General features: G+C 39.5%; 1 protein-coding gene across 6 annotated transcripts in view; it reads left to right on the top strand.

The window, feature by feature from the left end:
• Positions 1–21,727, top strand: part of rapgef6 (Rap guanine nucleotide exchange factor (GEF) 6) — a 167,235-nt gene that overhangs the window by 53,645 nt on the left and 91,863 nt on the right. For 2 of the 6 annotated variants that reach the window (XM_055017168.1, XM_023292694.3), the window contains 3 exons: positions 6,693–6,762; positions 15,901–16,044; positions 17,434–17,451. In XM_055017168.1, coding sequence (XP_054873143.1) covers positions 6,693–6,762; positions 15,901–16,044; positions 17,434–17,451 — 232 coding nt within the window. Of the gene's footprint in view, positions 1–6,692; positions 6,763–15,096; positions 16,045–17,433; positions 17,452–21,727 lie in introns of those variants that run through there. The other 4 variants (XM_055017165.1, XM_055017166.1, XM_055017167.1 and 1 more) reach the window with 3 other exon arrangements.

Genomic DNA, 21,727 nt, shown 5'->3' with positions numbered 1-21,727 from the left:
TTTAAGCAGGAACGAAATTGCAAATATCTGAAGAAAAAATATTTTTAGGAGATTTAAATACAACAAAAACAAAAATCTGACAATTTTACAGTTATTTTGTAAAATACTGATTGTTCATGTGGTCATTATTTATTGTTTTCTCCTCCTTTTTTACATTTAGCAAGTAGATGAATACTTCTTATAACTGTTATTTTACTTGGCGTTAACTCTATTTTAACAAAATAGGGAAAAGATGGGGAAAGAAGAGGCAATTTTTCCACAAATTTGAGTTGAAATAGTAGTAAAATGTTCATGCTTTGCAGTGCAGTCCGTGTATTAAAATAGCTTGGATATAACGTCCTCTAGACAGACAGCTCTACATAGTCTCTGCCTCACTTTGCACTCATGGCAGCTCAAGCACACCAGCTCACCTACGACTCTGCGCAAACACTATAAAACTACTATGATGCACAATGGCAAGTTCTAGTATTGGAGTAATTCATGCTTAGCTATCACTTTGACTGCTTGTTTCACTTATGATTTGTCTTCTAGCCTTTAAAAAACAACCAAATGCTCATAAAAAACTTGACTTTACTACAAGAGATCTTTATAGAAACATCACACCTTTGCAAATACCTGCATAACCACATACCACTAAATTTGTGTGGTTTAAAACAATTTTAAGAATGTGAATCTTGGTCGACTTGGTGTTAAAACCCATGTGTTGGCAATCGTCTGTCTCAGCGAAGTGACAGACGACGGTGAGCCCCTCGCAGCTGTAGGAATGCTTTCTGCAGCTGACACTGGCATCTGACCTCAATGTAGGGAGGCAAGAAAAGGCTAAATTTCCCAAGAGATGGCCAAGGAAGTTTACTAGATCCTCCTACAATTAAAAACAATGCAATAAACAAGTTAAAGACAGGAATGTTGATGAAATCCTAGCTTCATTTGAAGTTTAAAGTCCCCTCCACCCCAAACTTATGCTCTTCTCTGTCAAGGCTGTAAAAGGTATTAAAATGGGAAAAATCAATATAAAGGATAATGGCTTTACTGTCCCTGGATTCACCTGACTAGTGCACTTTATGGAACTTTATGAAGTATCTAATATTTTGTAGGTTTAGTGAATAATTTAGTTTCCTGCACAAAAACCCTGATATAATCCTTTTAGCCTTAATTGTGTTGCAAAAAAAAAGAAGCAGGAAGGCTGTATCAGCAGAGATCTTTCACCTCATTCGGGGGAATCTTGAATCTGAACATGTCGACACACAATGTTTCTGAGTGCATGTGGCGGTAAAGTGTCAAATAAATCCACGTACAGCCAATTTGGGCCTAGTGCAGCTACAATATGAGAGATTTCCAGCCAGAATGTCTCATTCCAGTGGCACCTTTCTCCAACTCCAGCAGCTATAGATTTATTCGTCCTTCAATGTGACACACCAAGGCTTTGATTTCACATCCTCGTCACAACCCTTTGCTTTTAGCATATTGTGGAAAACCTGCCTGTCAGTAGAAAAAACAGCTCATCCAATTCAGAACCATGTGAAAACGAGGACTTTCATCACAGTTTCTATCATTAGAACACATTATGAAGACAGACTTTCATCTGAGGCTGATGTTGAGTATTGTCTGTGCCAGTGTGAAGCTGTGATTAAGGAAGTGATGAGATGAAAGTTTGCTTCTTCTCTTTTTTTTTGACCCACCGAAAGCAGAGAGAGAAAGAAAGGATGAAAGGGAATGCAGAATGAGACGAGGAGTGACGGGCAAAAAAAAAAACCAGCAAAGCAGAAAATAAAATAGGCATTGGACTGGACATAGGAAAAGGAAGGAAAACAGGAAGGAGAAGATGAATAAATTAAAGTGATTGAAGTGAGTGGGAGAGAGAAGGAGGTTAAAAGTGGAGGAGCGGGGGGCAACAAAAAGAGCTTTAAGGGAAGGAAATATTTAGAGGTGGCATAATATGGATAAAACAACAGGGAAAAGGGAAGGATGTTGACGTGGGTGGATGGGGAGGTGAAGGGAAAAAGGAGGGAGGAGAGGAATGATGAAGGAGAGCAAAAAGCCTGTAAACCAAAGGGATGCGACCGTGTGAGAGTCGGTGTGAGAACCTAATCAGAGACGAGATGTGAGAGTGAAAGTTGGCTCTCTCCCAGCTCAGCACGCTTCCATGATTAAAACCAGCCGCCCCCCCACCTCTTCCTCCTCCTCCTCCTCCTCCTCCTCCACCTCCGGCCTGTAGCACTGCTGAGTCGCCACTTTCGGCACTCCAAAGGGAACAAGACATGTTTACAGCCCCGATCTGTTCTCAGGGTTCACCGCACACACTGATTGAGCTGTTCAGACGAAGGTGGCGGGGGGGGGGATCTCTCACACACTCAGACATGTACACGGGAAAACACAGAGACGTGCATAATTGCTGTATGCATTAACACAGGCGCTCACAGTGGGAGGGTTTTTTTCTTCAAGGATGTGTCAAGAAAGGGCTCAGCGTTCAAATACATTAAAAATACTCAGATGTGACTTTGACATTTGGCACATCCTTCTTTCTCTTGATGTGATCCCAGACCAGGGTTGTTCACTTGCAACTGTTTTGCTATTGATTAATCTGTTGACTATTTTACAGATCAGATGATTAATCTAAACCGCAATAAAAGCAAAAACATCATTTAATTTAAGGTCATTTCATTTTGATGAAGTGTATGTTATTTTAAGGTGCAATACAGTTGCATATTAAAGTTAGAAACTGTTGGGTTAAACTAGAAACTCTCAAAATGATAAAAACAAACAAAAAAAAATATAAAAATTAAAGTGTTCAAATTCAACAAGAAATCCATGCTTGTATCGGGCCCCTCAACAAAAATGAGGAAGCAAAAACCAGCTAAAGCAATTGTTGTGCAACTTAGAATTAAATGAAAATAACTAGCAGTTTCTATGCACAGCTCTTGTCTTTAATTATGTTATGATGACTTTACCAGGTTATAAAATCAGGACTTTAGCAGTGTAGAGCAGCGATTTCAGTATTTCATACTTGTTCCGTCATCACAGAAATATATGTACATGAGAAGAGCTTGTTTGGGATTTCAGCTGTTTTAAAATCCTGTATTTGTGAGCACCGTGGGACGCAAGCAGCCCACGTATGTGTCTCTTCAGGTGTTTGTGCTTTGCTGCTGTGATTTCTCCATCTGTCTTTGGAAACTTTTACAGATTTCTCAGCTGCACCTGTCTAAAACTGTAGCGGCAACTGCAGCTGACCAATGACTGCAGCCAAAAAGAACATCTTGACACAGCAGTTACTCACTGATTCTGGGGAAAAGACATTTGTTTTAATGAATTTAAGTAAAACCAGTGAAAGTACTCATGTCAATGCATTTTGAGCCCTATTCCAGAAGACACTTGTCATATGCCAAAAGACAAAATATCGCACATAGAAATGTTGCATCTGCAGGACTAAAAATTATGCTTTGAATGATCCAGATGATTTTGCTAGCTTAAATATAAAACATAAAACAGAACAGTTTGTCTCCACTCAGATGTTCTGTTGCTGGCATGGATGTCCTGTGCTTCAGTTTGAGTGCATCTCCTCGAGCTCAAGACTGCTTCTGATTGCTTGTGAAACTTCTGCTCTTAGATTTGTGCTTTTGCTCTCAGGCCTTTGTAAAACAACCCTGTCAAAAGTTCCCAACCAAGAATTTCAGGTATGATGTTGACCAGTGAAATCGTTGCTCGCTTGTTTTGTTTTTTTCATCCAAATCAAGGACATCAGGGAACCCTTCAAGGACCTTCTGTATAGTAGGACAGGAGAAAAAGGAAGGGTCATTTAAAGCAAAACTCCAGAAATCACAGACATTCACCTTTAAGTTATAATGAAAATAATTGCCACCCCACTCAAGGTTTTCTTTCTGGTCAGCTTGAGTTTTGACTTCCTGAAATTCTAGCATTTCTGAAAGTTGCATCAGCTGCACTTGAGCTGTAAACGGCTTTGAAAATATTGCAATGTCAAAGCCGAACATTGTTTTTATGTAGTTTTTCTTTTTTTTACCGTCACACAAATTATCCACAGAGTGAGCTAATACGTCATCACCATGTGACGAGAAAAGAAAGGACTCGCCCACATGCTCTCACCCCAACATCAGCTGCTCTCCTCCTGCTCGTCAGTGGACGTAATAACCCATCTGTGAGGCCTCCAGATAGATTTGTGTTGTGCAAAAACTGCTTACTGATAACACAGTGGTTCTATTCTGTTGATGGCCAGTCAGAAATAATTCTTTTGCATGTGGCAACTTACAATTTAGAACTTCAGTTCAGTGTGTAAATATAACGTAGCGTTCAGGCATTTAGTCCGTGTTATCTTATTTGACAGAAGTCCAGGCATTTTTCCTGTTATTTCTCCCCCATTTGATCAACAAATATGTCCATTATGCTTGAGTAAAAAGTGGCTAAATCGAATTGAATTGGTCATTTAATGTCAGTTCTTATCATTTGTCTATAATCTCTGCTGGCAAAAGTTCTTCTATGGAGGAAAACTCATGATATGCTGCAAACATTCCCTCTATATTATATTATCATACATCATTGTTACATGTTGTGCTAAATGATCCCAACAAATCCGTCGACGGATTTAGTTTTTATACTGATGGAAGTTGGTTTAGCACTGATTGTGTTGGGAACCATGAAGGCTTATTGACCTATATTCTCATTTCTTTCGCCATAAACCCCTGATATGAAACTTTACTGCTTTAATACCAATAAAACCATCTATCAGACACTTTTAGATGTCTGGTGAAAACTTACATGTACTCTTCTAACTAGAACTGATGGACTGTGTGTTTATAAAGATAACAGTGTGTTAAATTGCTAAAGCTGCTTTAAAAATTGAACTCCAACCTCTCAAGGGCACCTTAGAAATGTGTTTACACCTGCTATGAAAAGTAAAGCCGCTTTAAGGCCAAATTTCGGCTTTTAATAAGTTATTTTCCAAATAGATTTTTATAGGAGTTGTTGCTGTTGACATACTTCAGTTGGAACTGAACTGGAGTTTTCAGTTATCATGTGGTGTTTTGACCCAGATTTATAAAGCTCAGTGTTGATTTATGACCAGATAAAAAGAAATACGCATATACATTTCAACAGATTTGTAAAGCTGCTTGTATTCACGCCTAATTCTGTAATATAAATCTCAATCACTGAGCAACATTCATAACTCATGGAAATTACACACTGCTGCGGCTATTTATATATGAAACTCTGCAGTGATATTGCCGTGATTATTATTTAACATGACTGATTATCAATGATTTATTTCAGAGCTCGTACTGAAACAGACATTACAAAGTGCTTCACCGTGCAGAACAAAGTGAAAATAGCTTTACCGTGATAAGGTGATGAGTTGAAAAGAATAATAGAATTCATCATGAATAAATAGTTAAAAATTAGGGGGCATTCATGTGTTTGATTTAGATTTTCTTAACATATATAACACGCCAAAATAATAACACAATCAGGAGAAAAGGCAAAAACGTAAACCAAAAGTCCATCGCTCCTTGTATATGTCACTGTTCACCTCATGCTGCCTTCAGTTGTCTGTTGTAAACTTTGAGTACATCTGGACTCAAGTATGTGTAAGCTGCACATTCTTTTTTTTTTAAACTTTTTTTTATCAGAACCACTTTTTATGGTGTATATATATTAGATTTGTTGCTTATGTGTGCCCCCTGAATATCGGATCCTGTAGTGAATTGATATAAAATCAGAAAAGAACACAAATTTGCTTTTGTATAGTTGTTAAAAACCTTCCTGTTGTCCTCATTTACGGGCACTAAAAAATATTGTTTCCTTGTCTGAAAAAAATCCAAAAATTCAGCAAAAAAAATTCCCCAAATTTCTGAAAATTTGCAAAACCTTCAGGAAAAAAATTCCAATAATTCCTGAACAATTTCCCTCAAAAGTTTTATTTTAAAAAAAAAATAAATAAATAAATCCCCCATATTTGGCAAGAAAATTCTTGTAAATATTTTCAAAAAATGAGTAAAAACCTTCCAAAAAATCCTAAAAATGTCTGAAGTGATTACATATATATCAGTAAAACTTCTAATATCTTCTTTAAGAACATTCACAAAAAAATCAACCAAAATCCAGTGAAATTTGCAGGATTTTGGTTGATTTTTTTTGTGAATGTTCTCAAAGAAACATTTTTAACATTTCCTTTTTCCACCAAAAAATGTTCAAAGATTTCCCAAAAATGTTGAAAATGTGGACATCAGAAGTTTCACTGTGAAAATATTTCTTTCTTTCCACATTTTCAAACTTTAAACCAGGTCAGTTTTGACCTGCAGTATGACATGAGGGTTAACTGCTCCAAGTTATGTTTAAAAAAAACTGGCAAAAACATGAAAGTCTTTCCCAAATTCTTAAATTGTTAAAGCTTCCATTAGTAGTATGCAGATATTTTTAGTACTCTTCACTCTACACAGATGGTACTTCTCCTTTAGTTTAAATCCGTCTACATTGTGTTTACATCCTCACGATCGTGTTACACTTACTCTTTGGCCATCCTAATGACTTGGATGATTGTTGTAATTCATTCCCTGCTAATGTAGATGTTCATCTGCAGGTGGGCAAATGTGACTGAATGCATCCGTCTCTGCTGTCATTGCATGCCTCCTCTCTGCCTTGGGTTTATTTCTGTTTTAACACTTGCTTTGTGTGTCTGTCTACAGTTTTGGCAAGCAGCTTGGGGGCAGACGAGGCTGTGAATGCATCACTTTGGAGCCATCAGAAATGATTGTGGTGAGTAGAGACGCTGCCTCTCTCTCAGAATTGCACTCTGTACGTCTTTGTCTCTCGCCCAAGCGCCTCCCTTTTATCCTCCCACCACTCCCATCTCTGGTCTTTGATATTATTCCTGCTTTTCCGTGTGTATTTGATGTCTGTTTCACCTTGTTTTCCTCTGTACTCTTCTCCCTTTCTTTCATCTCGCTTCCTCTTCGTCTAACCCCATCTCTGTTCTTCCTCTCTGCGCCCTACCCTTTCTTTTTCTGTGCAGTATGCATAGAGAAAGAGGGGGTCATGAGTCTGAATTTTCTGCCAAACCATTTAGCTTCAACATAAAAGTTACTTCTTTTAGCTACATTCAACCTGGAATTGAATGTATAATACACAATACATATATTTTTTAATGTAAAGTACATTTGAAAGGTGACCATTCTGTCATATTCAAGGACTGTATTGTTGCTTAATCCCAACATCTAATTTTCTTTCTGAATGGGAAGAGTAACGCTGCAAGAGCCTGGTTAAAAATAGTAAAGCTGAGGTTCCTACATGTTGTACGAGGCCCCACATGAGGGCATCATGCAAAGCCGGACACCCCTGAGATGGAGAAGATGCAATATTATTTAACTGTGAGAATAATAGTGCACATTTCCAGCCTCTGCTGAAGGCATCCATAGTGCTGTACACCGTTATGTACATGAACTGTGCTACAAAATAATGTGAGAGCTTGATGGTTCATACCCAGTTTGCTTTCTCACCTCATCACAGCCAGTCTGTTACGGCTTGAAGTCGGTAGAAAGTAATAAAATAAATGGATTCCACCTGATTTAACTTCTGATGGATGTTTGCAAAAGGGATTTCTGAAGTTAATAGACAGTCGTGGTGCTTTGTACTATCGAAAAGTGTTGTTGAAAAAGGAATGTAGTCTTATATTCAGTTCACTACACATTGTCACAGATTTATAGCAGCAATTTCTTCTGGAAAATCAAAATGTGTATTCTATTGGGGCAGAGCTACTATAGATCTTGCTTGCCGAACTTCACTTAATCTACTGGTAGTTTCTTTGTTTATTTCTCAAATTTATTATATTACTAGTAGCTTTTAGTGTAGTTTTCACAAACCACAACATCCTTGATATCTGTAAAGTTCAAACCAAGTTCATGACAATGGTTTGCATATGAGAAACGCTGTGTGTTTTTGTTTGCCTCCACAAGGTTGCAGTGCTTACAAATCTGTGTCTCCCTCATCATTTCCTCCCTGAAAGTCCTTCCTGCTCTGCTGTCTTCATCCTCTTCAGCCTCTGAGTCAGAGGGACTAGAAGAATCAGATGGGATGAGATAGGATCAGCTCTAAAGTTTTACACACTAGAAAGCGGCAGGTAGCACCAGTTCCACTGATGCTTTTGTAAAGAGGAAATAAAGGAAACACCTTGACCACTTCTGACCTTGTGTTTTAACAGTGAAGTCAAACAACTGGCTTATTTTGAGAAGTTTTTTCAGTAGTTTTTTTTGGGAACACTTATCTAAGGTTTCTGTTGCTATGACTGCATGGAATTACATAAGTGTCATTGCTGTAGCCTGTGGAAAAGTGACAAAACCTTATCACCTGTAGACAGACTGTCACACTGTTTACTAAAAATTGAAGTGAGATTTTCATGGAAATGAACATCTGTTTTCTTCCTAATGAAAGTAGTTATATTTAGTGCTGCAGGCAGTATAAAACCCCGTGGCTTACAGGAGTCACGCTTCCACTAAAGCTGACAGGAATAAAATCAGTATCTCTCAGTGAAAAAACTTTTTAAACAGTCAAAGATTTTAAGCACAAAGTTGAGATTTTGGAAATATGCTTTTACACTATAGTGCAAGAGCAGCATGTTCTGGTTTTATTTGATACTATTTCTTAGCAATGGAAACTGTGAGAAGTTACAGTTCCTGACTAAGAAATAGTCTGTCACTCTCAACTGCCACTGGTGTTTTTCCACATCAGGGTTAGATACAACCTTGTGAGCTGGTAGGTGATAGGACCGTGCAACCTGTTTCAGTCTGTTTCTAGTATTTGTGCTAAGCTAATTTGGCCAGCACATAGAAGTGAGAGAGAGTGATATTAAGCTTTTCATGTAACTCTATGCAAGACAGCAAAAGCGCATTCCAAAAACGTGTAACAATCCTTCAATATTAGCATGAGCCATGCTATTAAAAATGATGATTCCTGATGATGCTCATCCATATATTCTACAGAAATGCATCCAGTTGGACACTGTGTTTGTTTGTGTGCATTCCTTGTTGACTTTAAAGAAAGGAAGGAAGGAAGAAAGGAAGGAAGAGGTGTGTGGTGAGTTACCAGTTAGATAACGGGGCATTAGTAGCCTACAGGTAAAAGAAGGAATGTTCAGAGCAGAACACAGATGAGGAAAAGTGAACACTGTCACCTTATCAAACAGTGGTCCTTTTAAATCAGATAGAGCAAACAAAGATCTGCAGCAACTGAACTCAAGAACTAAAAATCCCTTGTGCTCATTGCATAACTAGCACATGTAAAGAGGTCTGATGGAAAAATGAGATTGCTAACAAAGCAACAACTGTGGCACAGAGTCGTGTTTTTACTTTCCGAGTTGCCCTTTCGCCGATTTACCCAGTGTTTCTCTTTATCTCCTCAAACTGCTGTCTCATGACGAGACATTTCAGTGCTCGCTTACTGTGTGAATAAATACCATTATGAAGCTGTAGCAGCCTTGAGACTTTTGTTGCTCCAGTCAGCAACATTCAAGGCTGAAGACTCCATCCCAACAGTTCCAGGGACATAAAACCATAACTTTCCTGTAAATTTCCCGCAATGAAAAGGTATTATAATAGTCAGCAAGGCACTTAATCCTGAACTACCCCAGTGGGTCCATTCAGAGGCTATTGCTGGAGGAAAAGAAGTGGTACTGTCGATCCTCCAGGTATGACTGCTTTAAAGTGAGATGCTGGGCAAAGACCCAACAAGTTCAGTTGTCTCAGTTTCCTGGGGAGCAAAAGATAAAGGCAGTTTGAATAAGAGAAGATGAGTTTGTAGCTGAGGGAATAAAAGTGGTTTGCATTAAACCATTTAAATAAAACCACTGTATGTGTGTGTAAGAGTGAGGGTCAATGAATCAGCTAATCAGAACCTCAAGGAGAACATGAGGTGTTTTTCTGCGTCTTCACATATGCCGAGTTTTTTTTTGCATTTTTGTCTGGGAACTAGGAAATGAGATTGTACAGAGGATATTGTTAATATCCAAGTATATCCTCGTCTCGTCCACCTTTAGTGGTTTGTAATGTTTCTACAAGCTGCAGCGTAGCACTGCGGGCCAGGGTGGGTCTTTGTAGTTTTAGACTAATAGGAAGTCAACAACAAAGTAAAGTACACTGGGTTGGGGCTGCTCCCCATTAGACTTTCCTTTGTTGTTGTTCTACACAGACCTCTTAAGGAGGAATGTGAATTTAAACTTTGTAACACATAAAAACATTGGTTAAAGACGAGAGTTGACAAAGACCAAAGCGTAGCTGCATCTCTGATACAGTTTGTAGCTGTGAATGATTGTCTGGTACATTTCCAACAGATTCTGCTTTCAAAAGCAGAATGGACTTTCCATTTCTTTATTTTATATGACTTTACTCTGAGGCATATAGAATTGTAACAGACATTGTTTTGTAATCAATTGATCAGCAGATGCTCGATTAACCCTCTGAACCCCAAGTAGTTTCAGTTTTTTTTTGCTCCTGACACATTTTTCTTCACTGTAGACTCATTTCTCTCTGCAATATAAAGTCCTGCCACTCTATGGAAAAGCACTAACATGGCTAGACATACAGAGAAATAAATGCAGTTTGTGCAATATTACAAAGTTGAAATGTCATAAAAATAAAAAAGAAAAAGCTAATGTCTTTGATTATTTACATTCCAAAAATAACCTGGAATCGGTATGTCCAACATTTTACCAGCTGCCCACAGGTGTTTCCAATATTATAAAAATAGGGACTCTACATACTAAAGATATTTTCTTCTATCTGCTCTGTGTAAACAACAGCCTGCAGTTTGGCTCAGGTCAGCTGAAAAGTCCCTGAATTTTTGTCACATGACTGTTGGTTGTAACTGAGTCACTCATGGTTCACTAAAGATCAGATAAGAGATAAGATAAACTTAACTGATCCCTCACAAAGCACAGAACTGTTTTGCACAGAATAACAAGTTTATTTTTCATGCCTATCACACCAACTGGTGGGTTTTGAGATTCAGATGATTTCACGGCAGTCGAGTTTAGAAAAAATAAGGTTTGAGTTGTGTAGTTGCTAATTTCATATCAGGAGTCTCACATGGTTCTATTTGTGTTCTACCTTTTGAAAGCTAAGGAGTGGATTCACTGTGAATAAAGTGCTGTTTTTTTCTATATGAGTGCCTCGTGCAAGCAGATGGCTGTCAAGTATTTTATCTGCAACCTGTCGAGTTAAGACAAAATCCCATTTTTTGCAAGGTAGATAATGTAGTCACCATTCAGCCTATACCCAGTGATTGAAGTGTCTTAGATTTTCTGTCAGATGTGTCTTTCTTAGAAAAGCTTTTTTGACACACAGTGCAGTAATTGATCCGTGTTAGATTTCAGGCAGTAGCGACTTGTTTGGAATAAAATGTAGAAAAACTGGAAAGCGAGTTTGACTGACGAGAGGGACAGACAAAGAAAACAGTGGCAGTGTTTTTATTTATTTCTTTTTTTGACAAACTGAGGAAATGGAGACCATGGTAGTGGCCACAGTGGCTGACTAGTGATTTCTGGGAAGCACTGTGCAAAAGCACCACAGAAGTGAGTGCTTATTATCAGTGATGTCTTCAGCAAAAACACTGGAGGAATTCCTGAATAACGCCAACGCAAATACACACGACCTCGCGTGCACATACACACTCCTGGATAAATGCATAAGAGCACAGGGACCGTGCTTTATTCACACTGCACTGCAGCCAATCAGCTAATTAGGGCCATGGGAATAGTAGAGGGAATGTAATCTGTGGCTTTCGTCATGACTCTGGTCACAGGACGGACAGGAGTGACATTCACAGACTGACAGGGCGGGGCTGCTTTTTAATTGCGTGTGTGGTGGGAATGGAGGGAATTGAAAGGAAGCAAACAGGGGGAAGAAGGAGGTAATGAAGGAATGAATGACTGAATAGAGCGAAAAAAGTTAGCTGATGCATGCTGGAAGTGGGAAAGCACCAGATAAACAGATAGGAATGTAAACTGAGACATGACGTTCATCATGCACATATTTAAATGCACAGCGGAAACAGGAAATACGGTAATTTCATAGCAGTGATTGTCAGAAACATAACTGGTCATGGGATGAATCGGGGTTATATTCGGTCAAGCCGCCAAAGAGACACGTGCACAGTGAGACAAAAAGATAGTTATATGGTCAGAGAGTCAACATGAGCTTGTGGTGCATTTCTAACCTTCCCCCCCTAGAGTTTCTTGTGTATTACCTTCAGGCTCTCTGTCTCATGAGGCCCATTAAAACGAAGCAAGATGACATTTTGAGAAGGGACACATCGATACCAATACCGGCCTCTTTTACAACTGTTATTTGGTATTTTATCGCTGAACTATCCTTTGTGCAGTTGTTTCGGAGTCAATCACCTCTTAACTACCCACAGTGCAGTAGTTAGTCTGTATATTACAGCAGAACTCCAAGCTTGTTCCTCTGTCTGTTTAAACCCAGCAGCTATTGAGCTCCGTTAGAATTCTGCGGGCACGTCTTCTCTCTCATGGTTTATTTTAAAGCTGTTTTCTGATTGATGTGTGACATTGTCTTACCTCAGTCTGCTTCGTGATGTTTACCTTAGAGAAATATAATTCGGGTCTTTCCATAGTTCTTAGGTTTATTGCGTGTTACATTTGGGAATACAGGGAGGCAGAAAGCGCAGTCTTCTGTGGTCGTTCGTCCTCTACTTTTCTCTCAGCACAAACACAGTTGTCACATCTCTCGATCAGTCTTTGTGGTCAGTCACAAGTCTGTATATCTAACATGCCTGTGAATACATATGACTGAACTCACAATGGTCACTTACAGCAGCACTGTTTGTGGTGTTTATACATTGTGACATCTTTTTATCCCACACTCAACACATCAACACATTGTAGGTTCAAGGGAGTTAAAAAGTTGAAAGATGAAGGAAAACTTTAAGGTATTTCACATCCTTCAAAAAAAATTTCCACATACATGAATGAATAACGAAATTCGATAACGTTCTTCTCCTCCTTTGTGCCCTTTTTTTTCCTGTTCAGCATCCTTCAGCCAATACACCCAGCGTCTCTCCTTCGCACATTTCTAACAACACAATTTTGCGTCTCTTAAACCTTCAGCTTCAGCTTTGATATACACATTATTTAACAGAGCTTTACTCTAACCTTTACACTGCTTGCACTGGTACACTTAACTCTTCAAAAAAAATGCATTTAAAGTGTTACCTTTTTTTACCAGTTCACACACATTTCTTACCACATGATGTGAACAGGAATAAAGGTGTACATAAATGTTTTTCTACATTTAACCCATCATTTTTCATAAGAATGATCTGAGACTTTACTTAGGGTAGTTCTTCTTTGCTTATATCGTAAACAGTGGTAGATTTTATTGCCATTTACTGCTTGGATTTGCTGCTGCACAGGACAGAATTTTAAGAGACATTGTGCTTTTGATTCGGTAGCATTGATCCTTGGACAGAAAAAGCACTGTTGCCAGGCAGGGTTTGGCCCCAGTCTTTGCAATATTATACCTCAAAAAAATTGACAGAAGAATTACAAACATCCAGAAAGGAAACATGATAAGGATAAAGGGCAAGAAGGTAGAGATAAGTCATACAAAGAGATATAGAGAGGAGTGGCAGAATGATGGAGCTCAAAAACGATCAAACACAGCACATGAATCCTGGTAATTTCATTCTTCTCATGGCTTCTCATACAGGCAGACATGCTGACAGAAAGCTTGACAAACTGGAACGCCGAGCAACAAATCAGTGTGAGCAGGAGACAGAAACATAGGGTACACTTGTTGAAAGGTGCCAAATTGTCTCATCAGTGTCCTAGACAGAGGCAAGGATGGAGTGTGTTGCTGAAACATGCAGCTGACAAAAAAAGTCCCAAATCATCCCTAAACACGGTATGATGAAATGCCAAGTCAGAAGTGAATTTCAGCTTCATTAACAATGCAAATAATTAGCATTGTCTGCCTCAGATTCGACTACGCCGTGACTCTGAGGATAATGGTGTCTTTTGGAAGAAGGGCTCTGAAACTGATCTGTGACAGAATCATCCAAAGATACATCAGAACATCCTCTTTTGTACTATAATACCACCTCAAAATGGTATTTTTTAATATTTCAATATCATGTAATATCATATTATGTAATATCATATTACAATATCATAACAAAAGAGGGATGAGTGGAGAAATGAAGGGGCAGAAACATCAAAGAATGCTACTCTCTTTTAGATACTATTGCGGAAAGAATTAAATTACAGTGACTATGGGCAGATGTGACACATTACGGTTTGTTTTTAGTTCCGTCTCTGACTCCATCGCGAGTTGCGCAAAGTTTGCTAAGTTTCCTCATGTTGCAGCACGACAACCATTCAGAAAATGAAGTCAGATCTTGATGTTGCACACTTCTGCAGCCTTTTTCTCATCTCTGCTTGAGGTTAGAGGCTTGAGGCTACATTGGCCACTACTTACATAAAACAGCCAACTCTTCAACCGAGCTGTCAGCAGTCAAGTTGCATTGTGGGCGATGGGTTTTGACAAGGAAGAGAAGTTAATGCAATATTTCTGATCCTTCTAGATTGATCAGATGTTCATGTCGAGTTTTGACAGTTTTATCAAAGCACAGGGAGGGTTAGAGGTGGGATGTTTAGTTGGAAGAGCATTTCCTTTTTAGTAAGTGATATTCAAATTCAAAAAAACAAATCAAAACCAACAAAAAATAATAGAAAATAAAAGTTAAAGCAAGATAAAACAGCAAAACCGAACTTCGCAAAATCGAGACAAAGCAATTGGGTAACGTATTTTTTAAAAAAATTCTTTTAAAATTTGGTCATTACTGACATAATGAGCCTATTGACTTCCTTCACATTATGCAATGGAGAAAGAAAACAAATTCCTCCTTCAACAAGAGACCAGCACAAAAAGTCTACGGGGAATGAATTGTATGGCCGGAATCTGTGTGCTGTGCTGTTTTTTTTCTGCCTGCTGAGGATATTTGTGTATTTACGGTTTCCTGGAGGAAACTGTGGCCTCAGTGTATGCTCTGTGCGCGTGTCAGACGGCGACGGAGAGCGAGCGGGTGAGCATGTGAGTAAGTCTGTCAGTATGCAACGTGTTGAGCAGCTGAACTCCTTCTTGAACTCTCTGGCCCTCAGAAGACGGCAGCTTTCGCCAAATCTAAGACAAAAGAAGACGCCGCGCTCGTCTTTCCATCCTCGTGGTCGACGCGTTTGTTTGCTCATTTAATTTGGATCTTTTCTTTCTTTTTTATACTGGATGGTTGCCCCCCTGAGGATGTAATATCGCGGGATCCCCCAGGATTTTTGTTTCAGCGTTTTTGGACGTAGCACTTCTATTCATCTTTTGTATCGAAGTGTTTCCCTGCTGTTTTTTTCCCCTCCCTTGTGGTATTTCCTGCTTTTATGTGTTGTTCTGATCCTGTCCTTGAGTCCGGATGAGTGTGCTCCGCTGGCACCGGCTCTCTGCTCTCTGGAAGAACTGGATGTTCAACCAGGAGCCAGCAGAAGAGCAGGGCCAGATCTCAGAAGTTCCAGAGCAAGACGCAGAACCACAGAAGATTGAAGGGAGCACAAGCGAGGATCACAACTCGGACTCGCAGAATTTGACCGAAATTAAACCGCAAAACTTGGATTACAAGAAGCAGGGATCAGAAATTGACAACCAGAATGTGGAATGTACAAATCTGAACACAACTCCTAACATCCAAAAGTTTGATCTCCTGAAACGCAGCTGCTCTGAGCCATGCTCTCAATCCTCAGACTGTGTGGATCAGTCTTCCAGCTGCCCCCGTGCACCTGAGGGTTATGGGCGCAAAACCTATCGAAGCTACTACTCTGAGGAAAGTGTCGACTGTGTATTGCAGGTGGATAACGGCAGCGAGGGGGACGACAGCTTCCTGCAGAGAGAGGGATCGCAGCGGAGGTCCAGGCGGCGCTTTAGGAGGGTCAACCCGAGGGGAGAGCGGGAACTGATCACAGACGGCCAAGAACCCGCCGGCTACAACACGGTAAGAATTAAACCGTTACTACTAGCTAAAGGCTAAAGCTAAACCTTTTTAGTACTTTCATGTTAAGTATAAATTGTTCTTTCGCCAGTAGCTGGAACCTAATAAACTAAAATTACACTCTTTACTCTAAATTTCTTCTATTGAATATGCACAGCTGGATAGGCTGTACATGTTTAATCAGTAATTGGTTTAGTGAAGGTCTTTAAATCATCATAGAATCTAAAGATCTTTAAATGTTATTTTCCAATCCTGCCGACATTCTGACTAATTAGTACTTTCAGTCTGAGCAATGGCAGATGACATAAGTTAGAAAGTCTCCTCAGCTTCTTTTAAAATCCTCCTAGATTTTCTGTAATGCTTTCTGCAGTCTGCTGACTCTCATCTGAGGTTTGCTTGGGCTGTAAGATTTAGAATATGATTCTAAAAAAAGATTTAAAAGTTGTTGCACTGGATATGCTTTTTGACAGTTTGTATCAATTGCAGATTGGTACAGAACATTTTTGTCAGTGTCACAGAAAAGAGGAACAGCTAAAACATTGTGTCGCTTACATTTTTCATACAATAAAAACAGAACTTTGTCGAGAGAAATGAGCTCAGCGTCTCTGAAGACGTCTTGCTACTGCAGCAGTGTTTTGCATAAGTTTTCTAGATCAGTCAAAGTAAGAAAAGTATTGAAACTGAGTGTGTCTGTCCTCTGTATGAAGTTGAGTTTCCCTCCCTCTGATAGGATCACTGGGGCCAACAGTGTGTCAGTTACAGTTTCAACTAATCACCAGAAGCCACGCTTTGACACACACACAGTCACAAAGGGACACACACAAACTTCAGCACTTAGCTCACATACACACTTTTCCCAGCTCATGCAAAGCTCCCTGGGGCGTTACAAAGGGGCTTAATGGAGAGCTTAAAGTGTCCTCCGTCGACCCTACCTGCCTCTGTAGTCTCTTGGTGATTGTTCCACTTTTTTAAATTACATTTCTAGCCTTCAGCATCGCAAGAATCTTGCCACATTTTATTCTGTGACTGCATTTATTATGGAAAGGCTATCTGCTCTGATGTGCTACGGAAGCACTGCTCCAGAGAAGGAGGGCAAAAACAAAAGTCTCAGAGACACTGAGAATTACTTTAGGTCTGTTTTAAATTGGAGCAAGATTGGAGAGCAGGAGGAGCTAGAGACAAAATAATTGGCAGAAATACATCAGTGACACAAGAGATTATTGTGTTATGACGCATTATTCTGTGGTCCTTGTTAAGTGACATGCTCACTTTTCTTCACAGATTTCCGTCTCACCACACACAGACATACAAAGTTTGCATAGTTTCTTATTCTGACTGTATGTTGTCGTTTCTCTTCCCTTTTCATGTTCTGCTGGCGTCTCGCATCCTCAGGATTATGTCAACAACCAGGTAAGAGGAAACACTAAATGAGAATGAGTGCCTACATATATGCTTATACATTTGTCTTGGAGTATTTCCACATCTTTCAGCATTTTTCTGTTGAAGTGTGTGGCATGCATGCGTGTTTTTGTGTGTGGATAATTGTGCCTGAGTGAGTCAGTCCTGGTTTGGGCACCTGTTGTTTAGAAACTTGCAGTGTTTGGAGGGGAAAGCAGGTCGTTTTGAAGCTGCCACACACATGCACTCACTGCTGTCTGTCGACTCTGTGGGTGGCAGATAGGAAGGGGGCTGACAAAGGAATACACAGATGCATGCTGGGAACAACAACTGACTGCTTAACAGATGGAGGAGGATTTTGTTCAGTTTAGACATTTAAACCTGAAGGGACAGACAGATTTAAGATGACTCTTGATGGTATTCTTGTCAGGTTCCCCCTCCGTTTTTAGTCGCGTTTTTAGCACATTTGTTACTTTATTGCAATTTATTTTTGACCATGTGGACTATTTGTGGTACCAATAATCTGCTTTTTTCGCAATTTACTTTCCGTGTTTGCAGAGAGAGAGCCATCAAACCATTGTCTTGCTTATTCCCCAATATGGTGATCAAAATCAAATTAGTGTAGTGAGATTTCACATCATTACAATCGAAATTACATACACAATGGGATTAAAAACGTACAAAAATATGTGAAATATGTGTGTATGAACAAGTTAAAAAATTATAGTTCTCTTTTAATAATCCATAAGAATTACTCAAATATGACTTAGTAAGAATGTAGAGAGATTGAAGTTCAAGTATTGTGTCTGCTGCTGTGCAGATGGAAGCAAGTTTGTTCTCCTAAATGGCATGAGAAATAATTGATTTATTGATGACTTGATCAATTAAAGACAATCGTTGTCCCCGTAATTGATGTAATTGATTCGCCAGCAAGGCAAAGACATGACTGAAGTGGTCATAAGATCCTCCACTGTTCTTGTACGAGACGCACCACATGATTTTCCTGCTTTTCTGCTTTTTCATTGCATCTTAGGATGTTCCCAATTTGTGATGATATAATGGTAATGAGGTAATAAGATAAAACACATGCTATAAATGTACATTATACACACATACACACACTCAAAACAGAACCGTGGCTCTGGCAGTGGATCAGAGAATGTCGTTTAGAGGCCTTATTGAACCATAATAACATCAGTAATCCATTATCGCTGCTCTGTACTGGTGTCTGGTGTCTCTCTCTCTCTCTCTTAATGGCTCGCCCTGGAGTGAATGAAGTTCCTGAAGCTATGAATTGAGAGGAGTCCAAAAAAGGGTTCATGTACAGAAAGTGTAGAAAATGCGGAATTTATGTTGAACAGAGAATACAGCTTGATATTCTCTTTTCTCTAAAAATCACAGTAATGAGTTGGTTTTCTGGCTTTTTTAAAATTTCCTGAGGCAGAGAAAGACAGTTATGGGAAGATTTGTTTCATGAAGTCATTTTTCTATTCTGTGTGAGATGGTTGTGACTATCATTGATCCAGAAACCTGATTCCTGTACAGTGGAGGCGAGACACAGGAGATACCGTGCATTCTCTCACTGCTATAACAGACCGCTGGGAATCACTAATGACTCATACCACACACAGACATGCACACATGGACGCAGACGCAGATACACACAGAGAAAGTCACTTCATTTAGACATCAGATGCCTCGCTGGGTTATTGTCTTTCTTCCAAGGAAGATGGATAGAGGAACCCATCACCTCATTTGCCTTGCAGGGGAAGCCTGCTGTAAGGGCTTTTACAGCCAGGCTACTCCGTGGCACCCCGGGATCATTAATTTAACATGAAGCAGGTTCCACCATCTGCACAGGATAGTTCAGTATGCACAACGGTGGGATAGAATCAGGAAAGAGTGATGTTATGCTGTCTCAGAGGCCCAAGTTGTGCTAAATTCACAGGTTATGAGTGTGAATATAAACACACAAGGTTCATTTAATTTAAAGTTGTGATTTTTTTTGTTATAACTTACTGGGTAAAGCAGTGTTTATTACATCTAACTAGGTGCATCTTGAACGTGCTTTTGGAGCATGAAGCAGCATCCTCTCTGCTGTTTTGAAGCAATCGAGCATCGGTACACATCACACCGGAAACACTGCGTCTTTTGCAAGATCTGTGGTCGGCTGATTTCCTGTGTCAGAACGCAAAACGTCTGACGTCTGCTTCTTTTTTTTTCCTACAGAACGCTTTAACTTTAGTTTTATCCCTCAGTTTAACCTGGGTCACACGTGAGCGAAGTTTTCAAACCTGCATTAATAATGTAAAACATCCGCCACCAGTGAGCGTCTTTAATGAAATTCCTTAAGGTGGAGGGAGAGGCTGGTGAAAGCCACTGAAGGCAAGATCTCTTTACTGTAGTCACGTTCATGCATGTTATTGATGTGTATAGTCACAGAAAGCAACAGATCACATCCTGAGTTATTCCTAAACAACAAGCAAGTGCCCTACAACCAGACATCACTGATTAAATATGCTTTAAATGTGATTTATTTTGTCTGTTCACACTGCTCACAAGACAAATTTAATATTTGAGGAGAATGCAGTCAAATGTTCAGGTTAATTAGTTGAATGCTCTAACCACAACTTGACTCTCTACGCTAGCATCAGCAGCAGTATGACCTTAGCCATAAGATTTACAATAGATAATTCACAAAACATCTTTGCATTTAAGTATTTTGATGTGTAATTGTCCTTTACTTTGCTGGATCTGAACAATGTGTTGAAAAGGCATCGTCCAGCTGCTATAAAGTGCCCTTGTGAAAGTTTGAAAATGGCTAAAAATGGCTGTAAAGATGAGAAAGATTAGTCATATAGACACCTATACACAGAGCCTGTCACTGCAGCTCAAGGGTAAAATCTCAACTCATAAATCTCTGCATCCTGTTTACGCTGAGATTATTTTTGTTGAACATTCTAACCAAAAATCATAGTTTGTGTTTCCACTGCTTTGATGCTTGTTGAGTTTCCGCCTCTAAAAGACTAGTTTGATAACTGCTACTGAGTGCCAGATATTAGTAACTTTCAAATACACAGCCACACCTAAGCCCACACATTGCAACAATGAGCATAAACTGCACTAAAATGCACATGGTGCTAAATAAGTTAGCAAATGAGTCGACATTCAAAGTAAAAAAAAAAAAATCTTGAAGAAAAAAATATTAATTTGAAGAAAATATCTTACATACAGCAAGTGGAATTCTGCACAAAAATCTGTGGTTTAATGAATTAATTAAGGAGTGAAACAGAATGCTAAGGCAAAACTGCAGCAAATATGACACATTTTTGAATATAAAAACTCCACTCGGGGTAATTCTTCGTCCACCATGCAGCCCTCAGGTTGAGTAGGAAAGTTAAAACATCTGCTTTTCTGTGTGTTTGTCATCTGTTATCTGTTCAAACTTGCACACTAGATGGATTATATTCATTTTGTCATATATTATGACATGTTTCAACCGCATCTGCCGTCTTCCTCAGAGCGTCATCTGACGTGTCGTTTTTATCAGCTGGCCGGTCTGACAGATCTGTCAGAATCTGTCAGACTGGCCACGCCCCCTGCTGTCCGCTGGTCTCTGGAGGATGGAATCCCTGGTATACAAGAGGATGTATATGACATTGTAGAAACAGGTCGATCATAGAACACAAGAAAAAGGAACATCAGACTGAATGTGAAAAGGAAACAGTTGCACAACTCACAGGAACACAAAAGAAAACTTAAAATCAGCCATCACGGCACACTGTAAAAGAAAGAACCACATTATGGGCTGGGACAAGGGGAGGATCATAACATCCGAGGCTAACAAATACAAACGATGGATTAACGAGGCCATAGAGATCAGGAAGATCAGGCGAGCAGTTCCATGAACTGGGATGAGGGGCCCTTCACCCTTTCGCAAAACTGGGATTCCATCCTCCAGAGACCATCGGACGGCGGGGGGCGTGGTTACCTGATAAAAACGACATGTCATCACACGTCAGATGACGCTCTGAGGAAGACCACAGATGCGGTTGAAACAAGGCAAAAAACATCTTTTCCTGACTTAGCTGTCAGTTAAAAAGTAACACTATTATAAAGCTTGCCCACTGTTTGCTAAAGTAATGTCATGATGACTCTGCAACTTCCACACTTTTACCCATCAGCACTTCAGAACAAAAGGGACTCTCAAATTTATATAAAGCCATTTTCTGTTTCAGGATCCATTAACGATGACTTTCTCACAGTGACGATATCTTTTGTAGGATCA

The sequence above is a fragment of the Amphiprion ocellaris genome, chromosome 14, assembly GCF_022539595.1.
Source record: "Amphiprion ocellaris isolate individual 3 ecotype Okinawa chromosome 14, ASM2253959v1, whole genome shotgun sequence".
Classification (NCBI taxonomy): Eukaryota; Metazoa; Chordata; class Actinopteri; family Pomacentridae; genus Amphiprion; species Amphiprion ocellaris.
The sequence above is the reverse complement of the archived record's forward strand: the minus strand, read 5'-3'. Positions and strand labels throughout refer to the sequence as shown.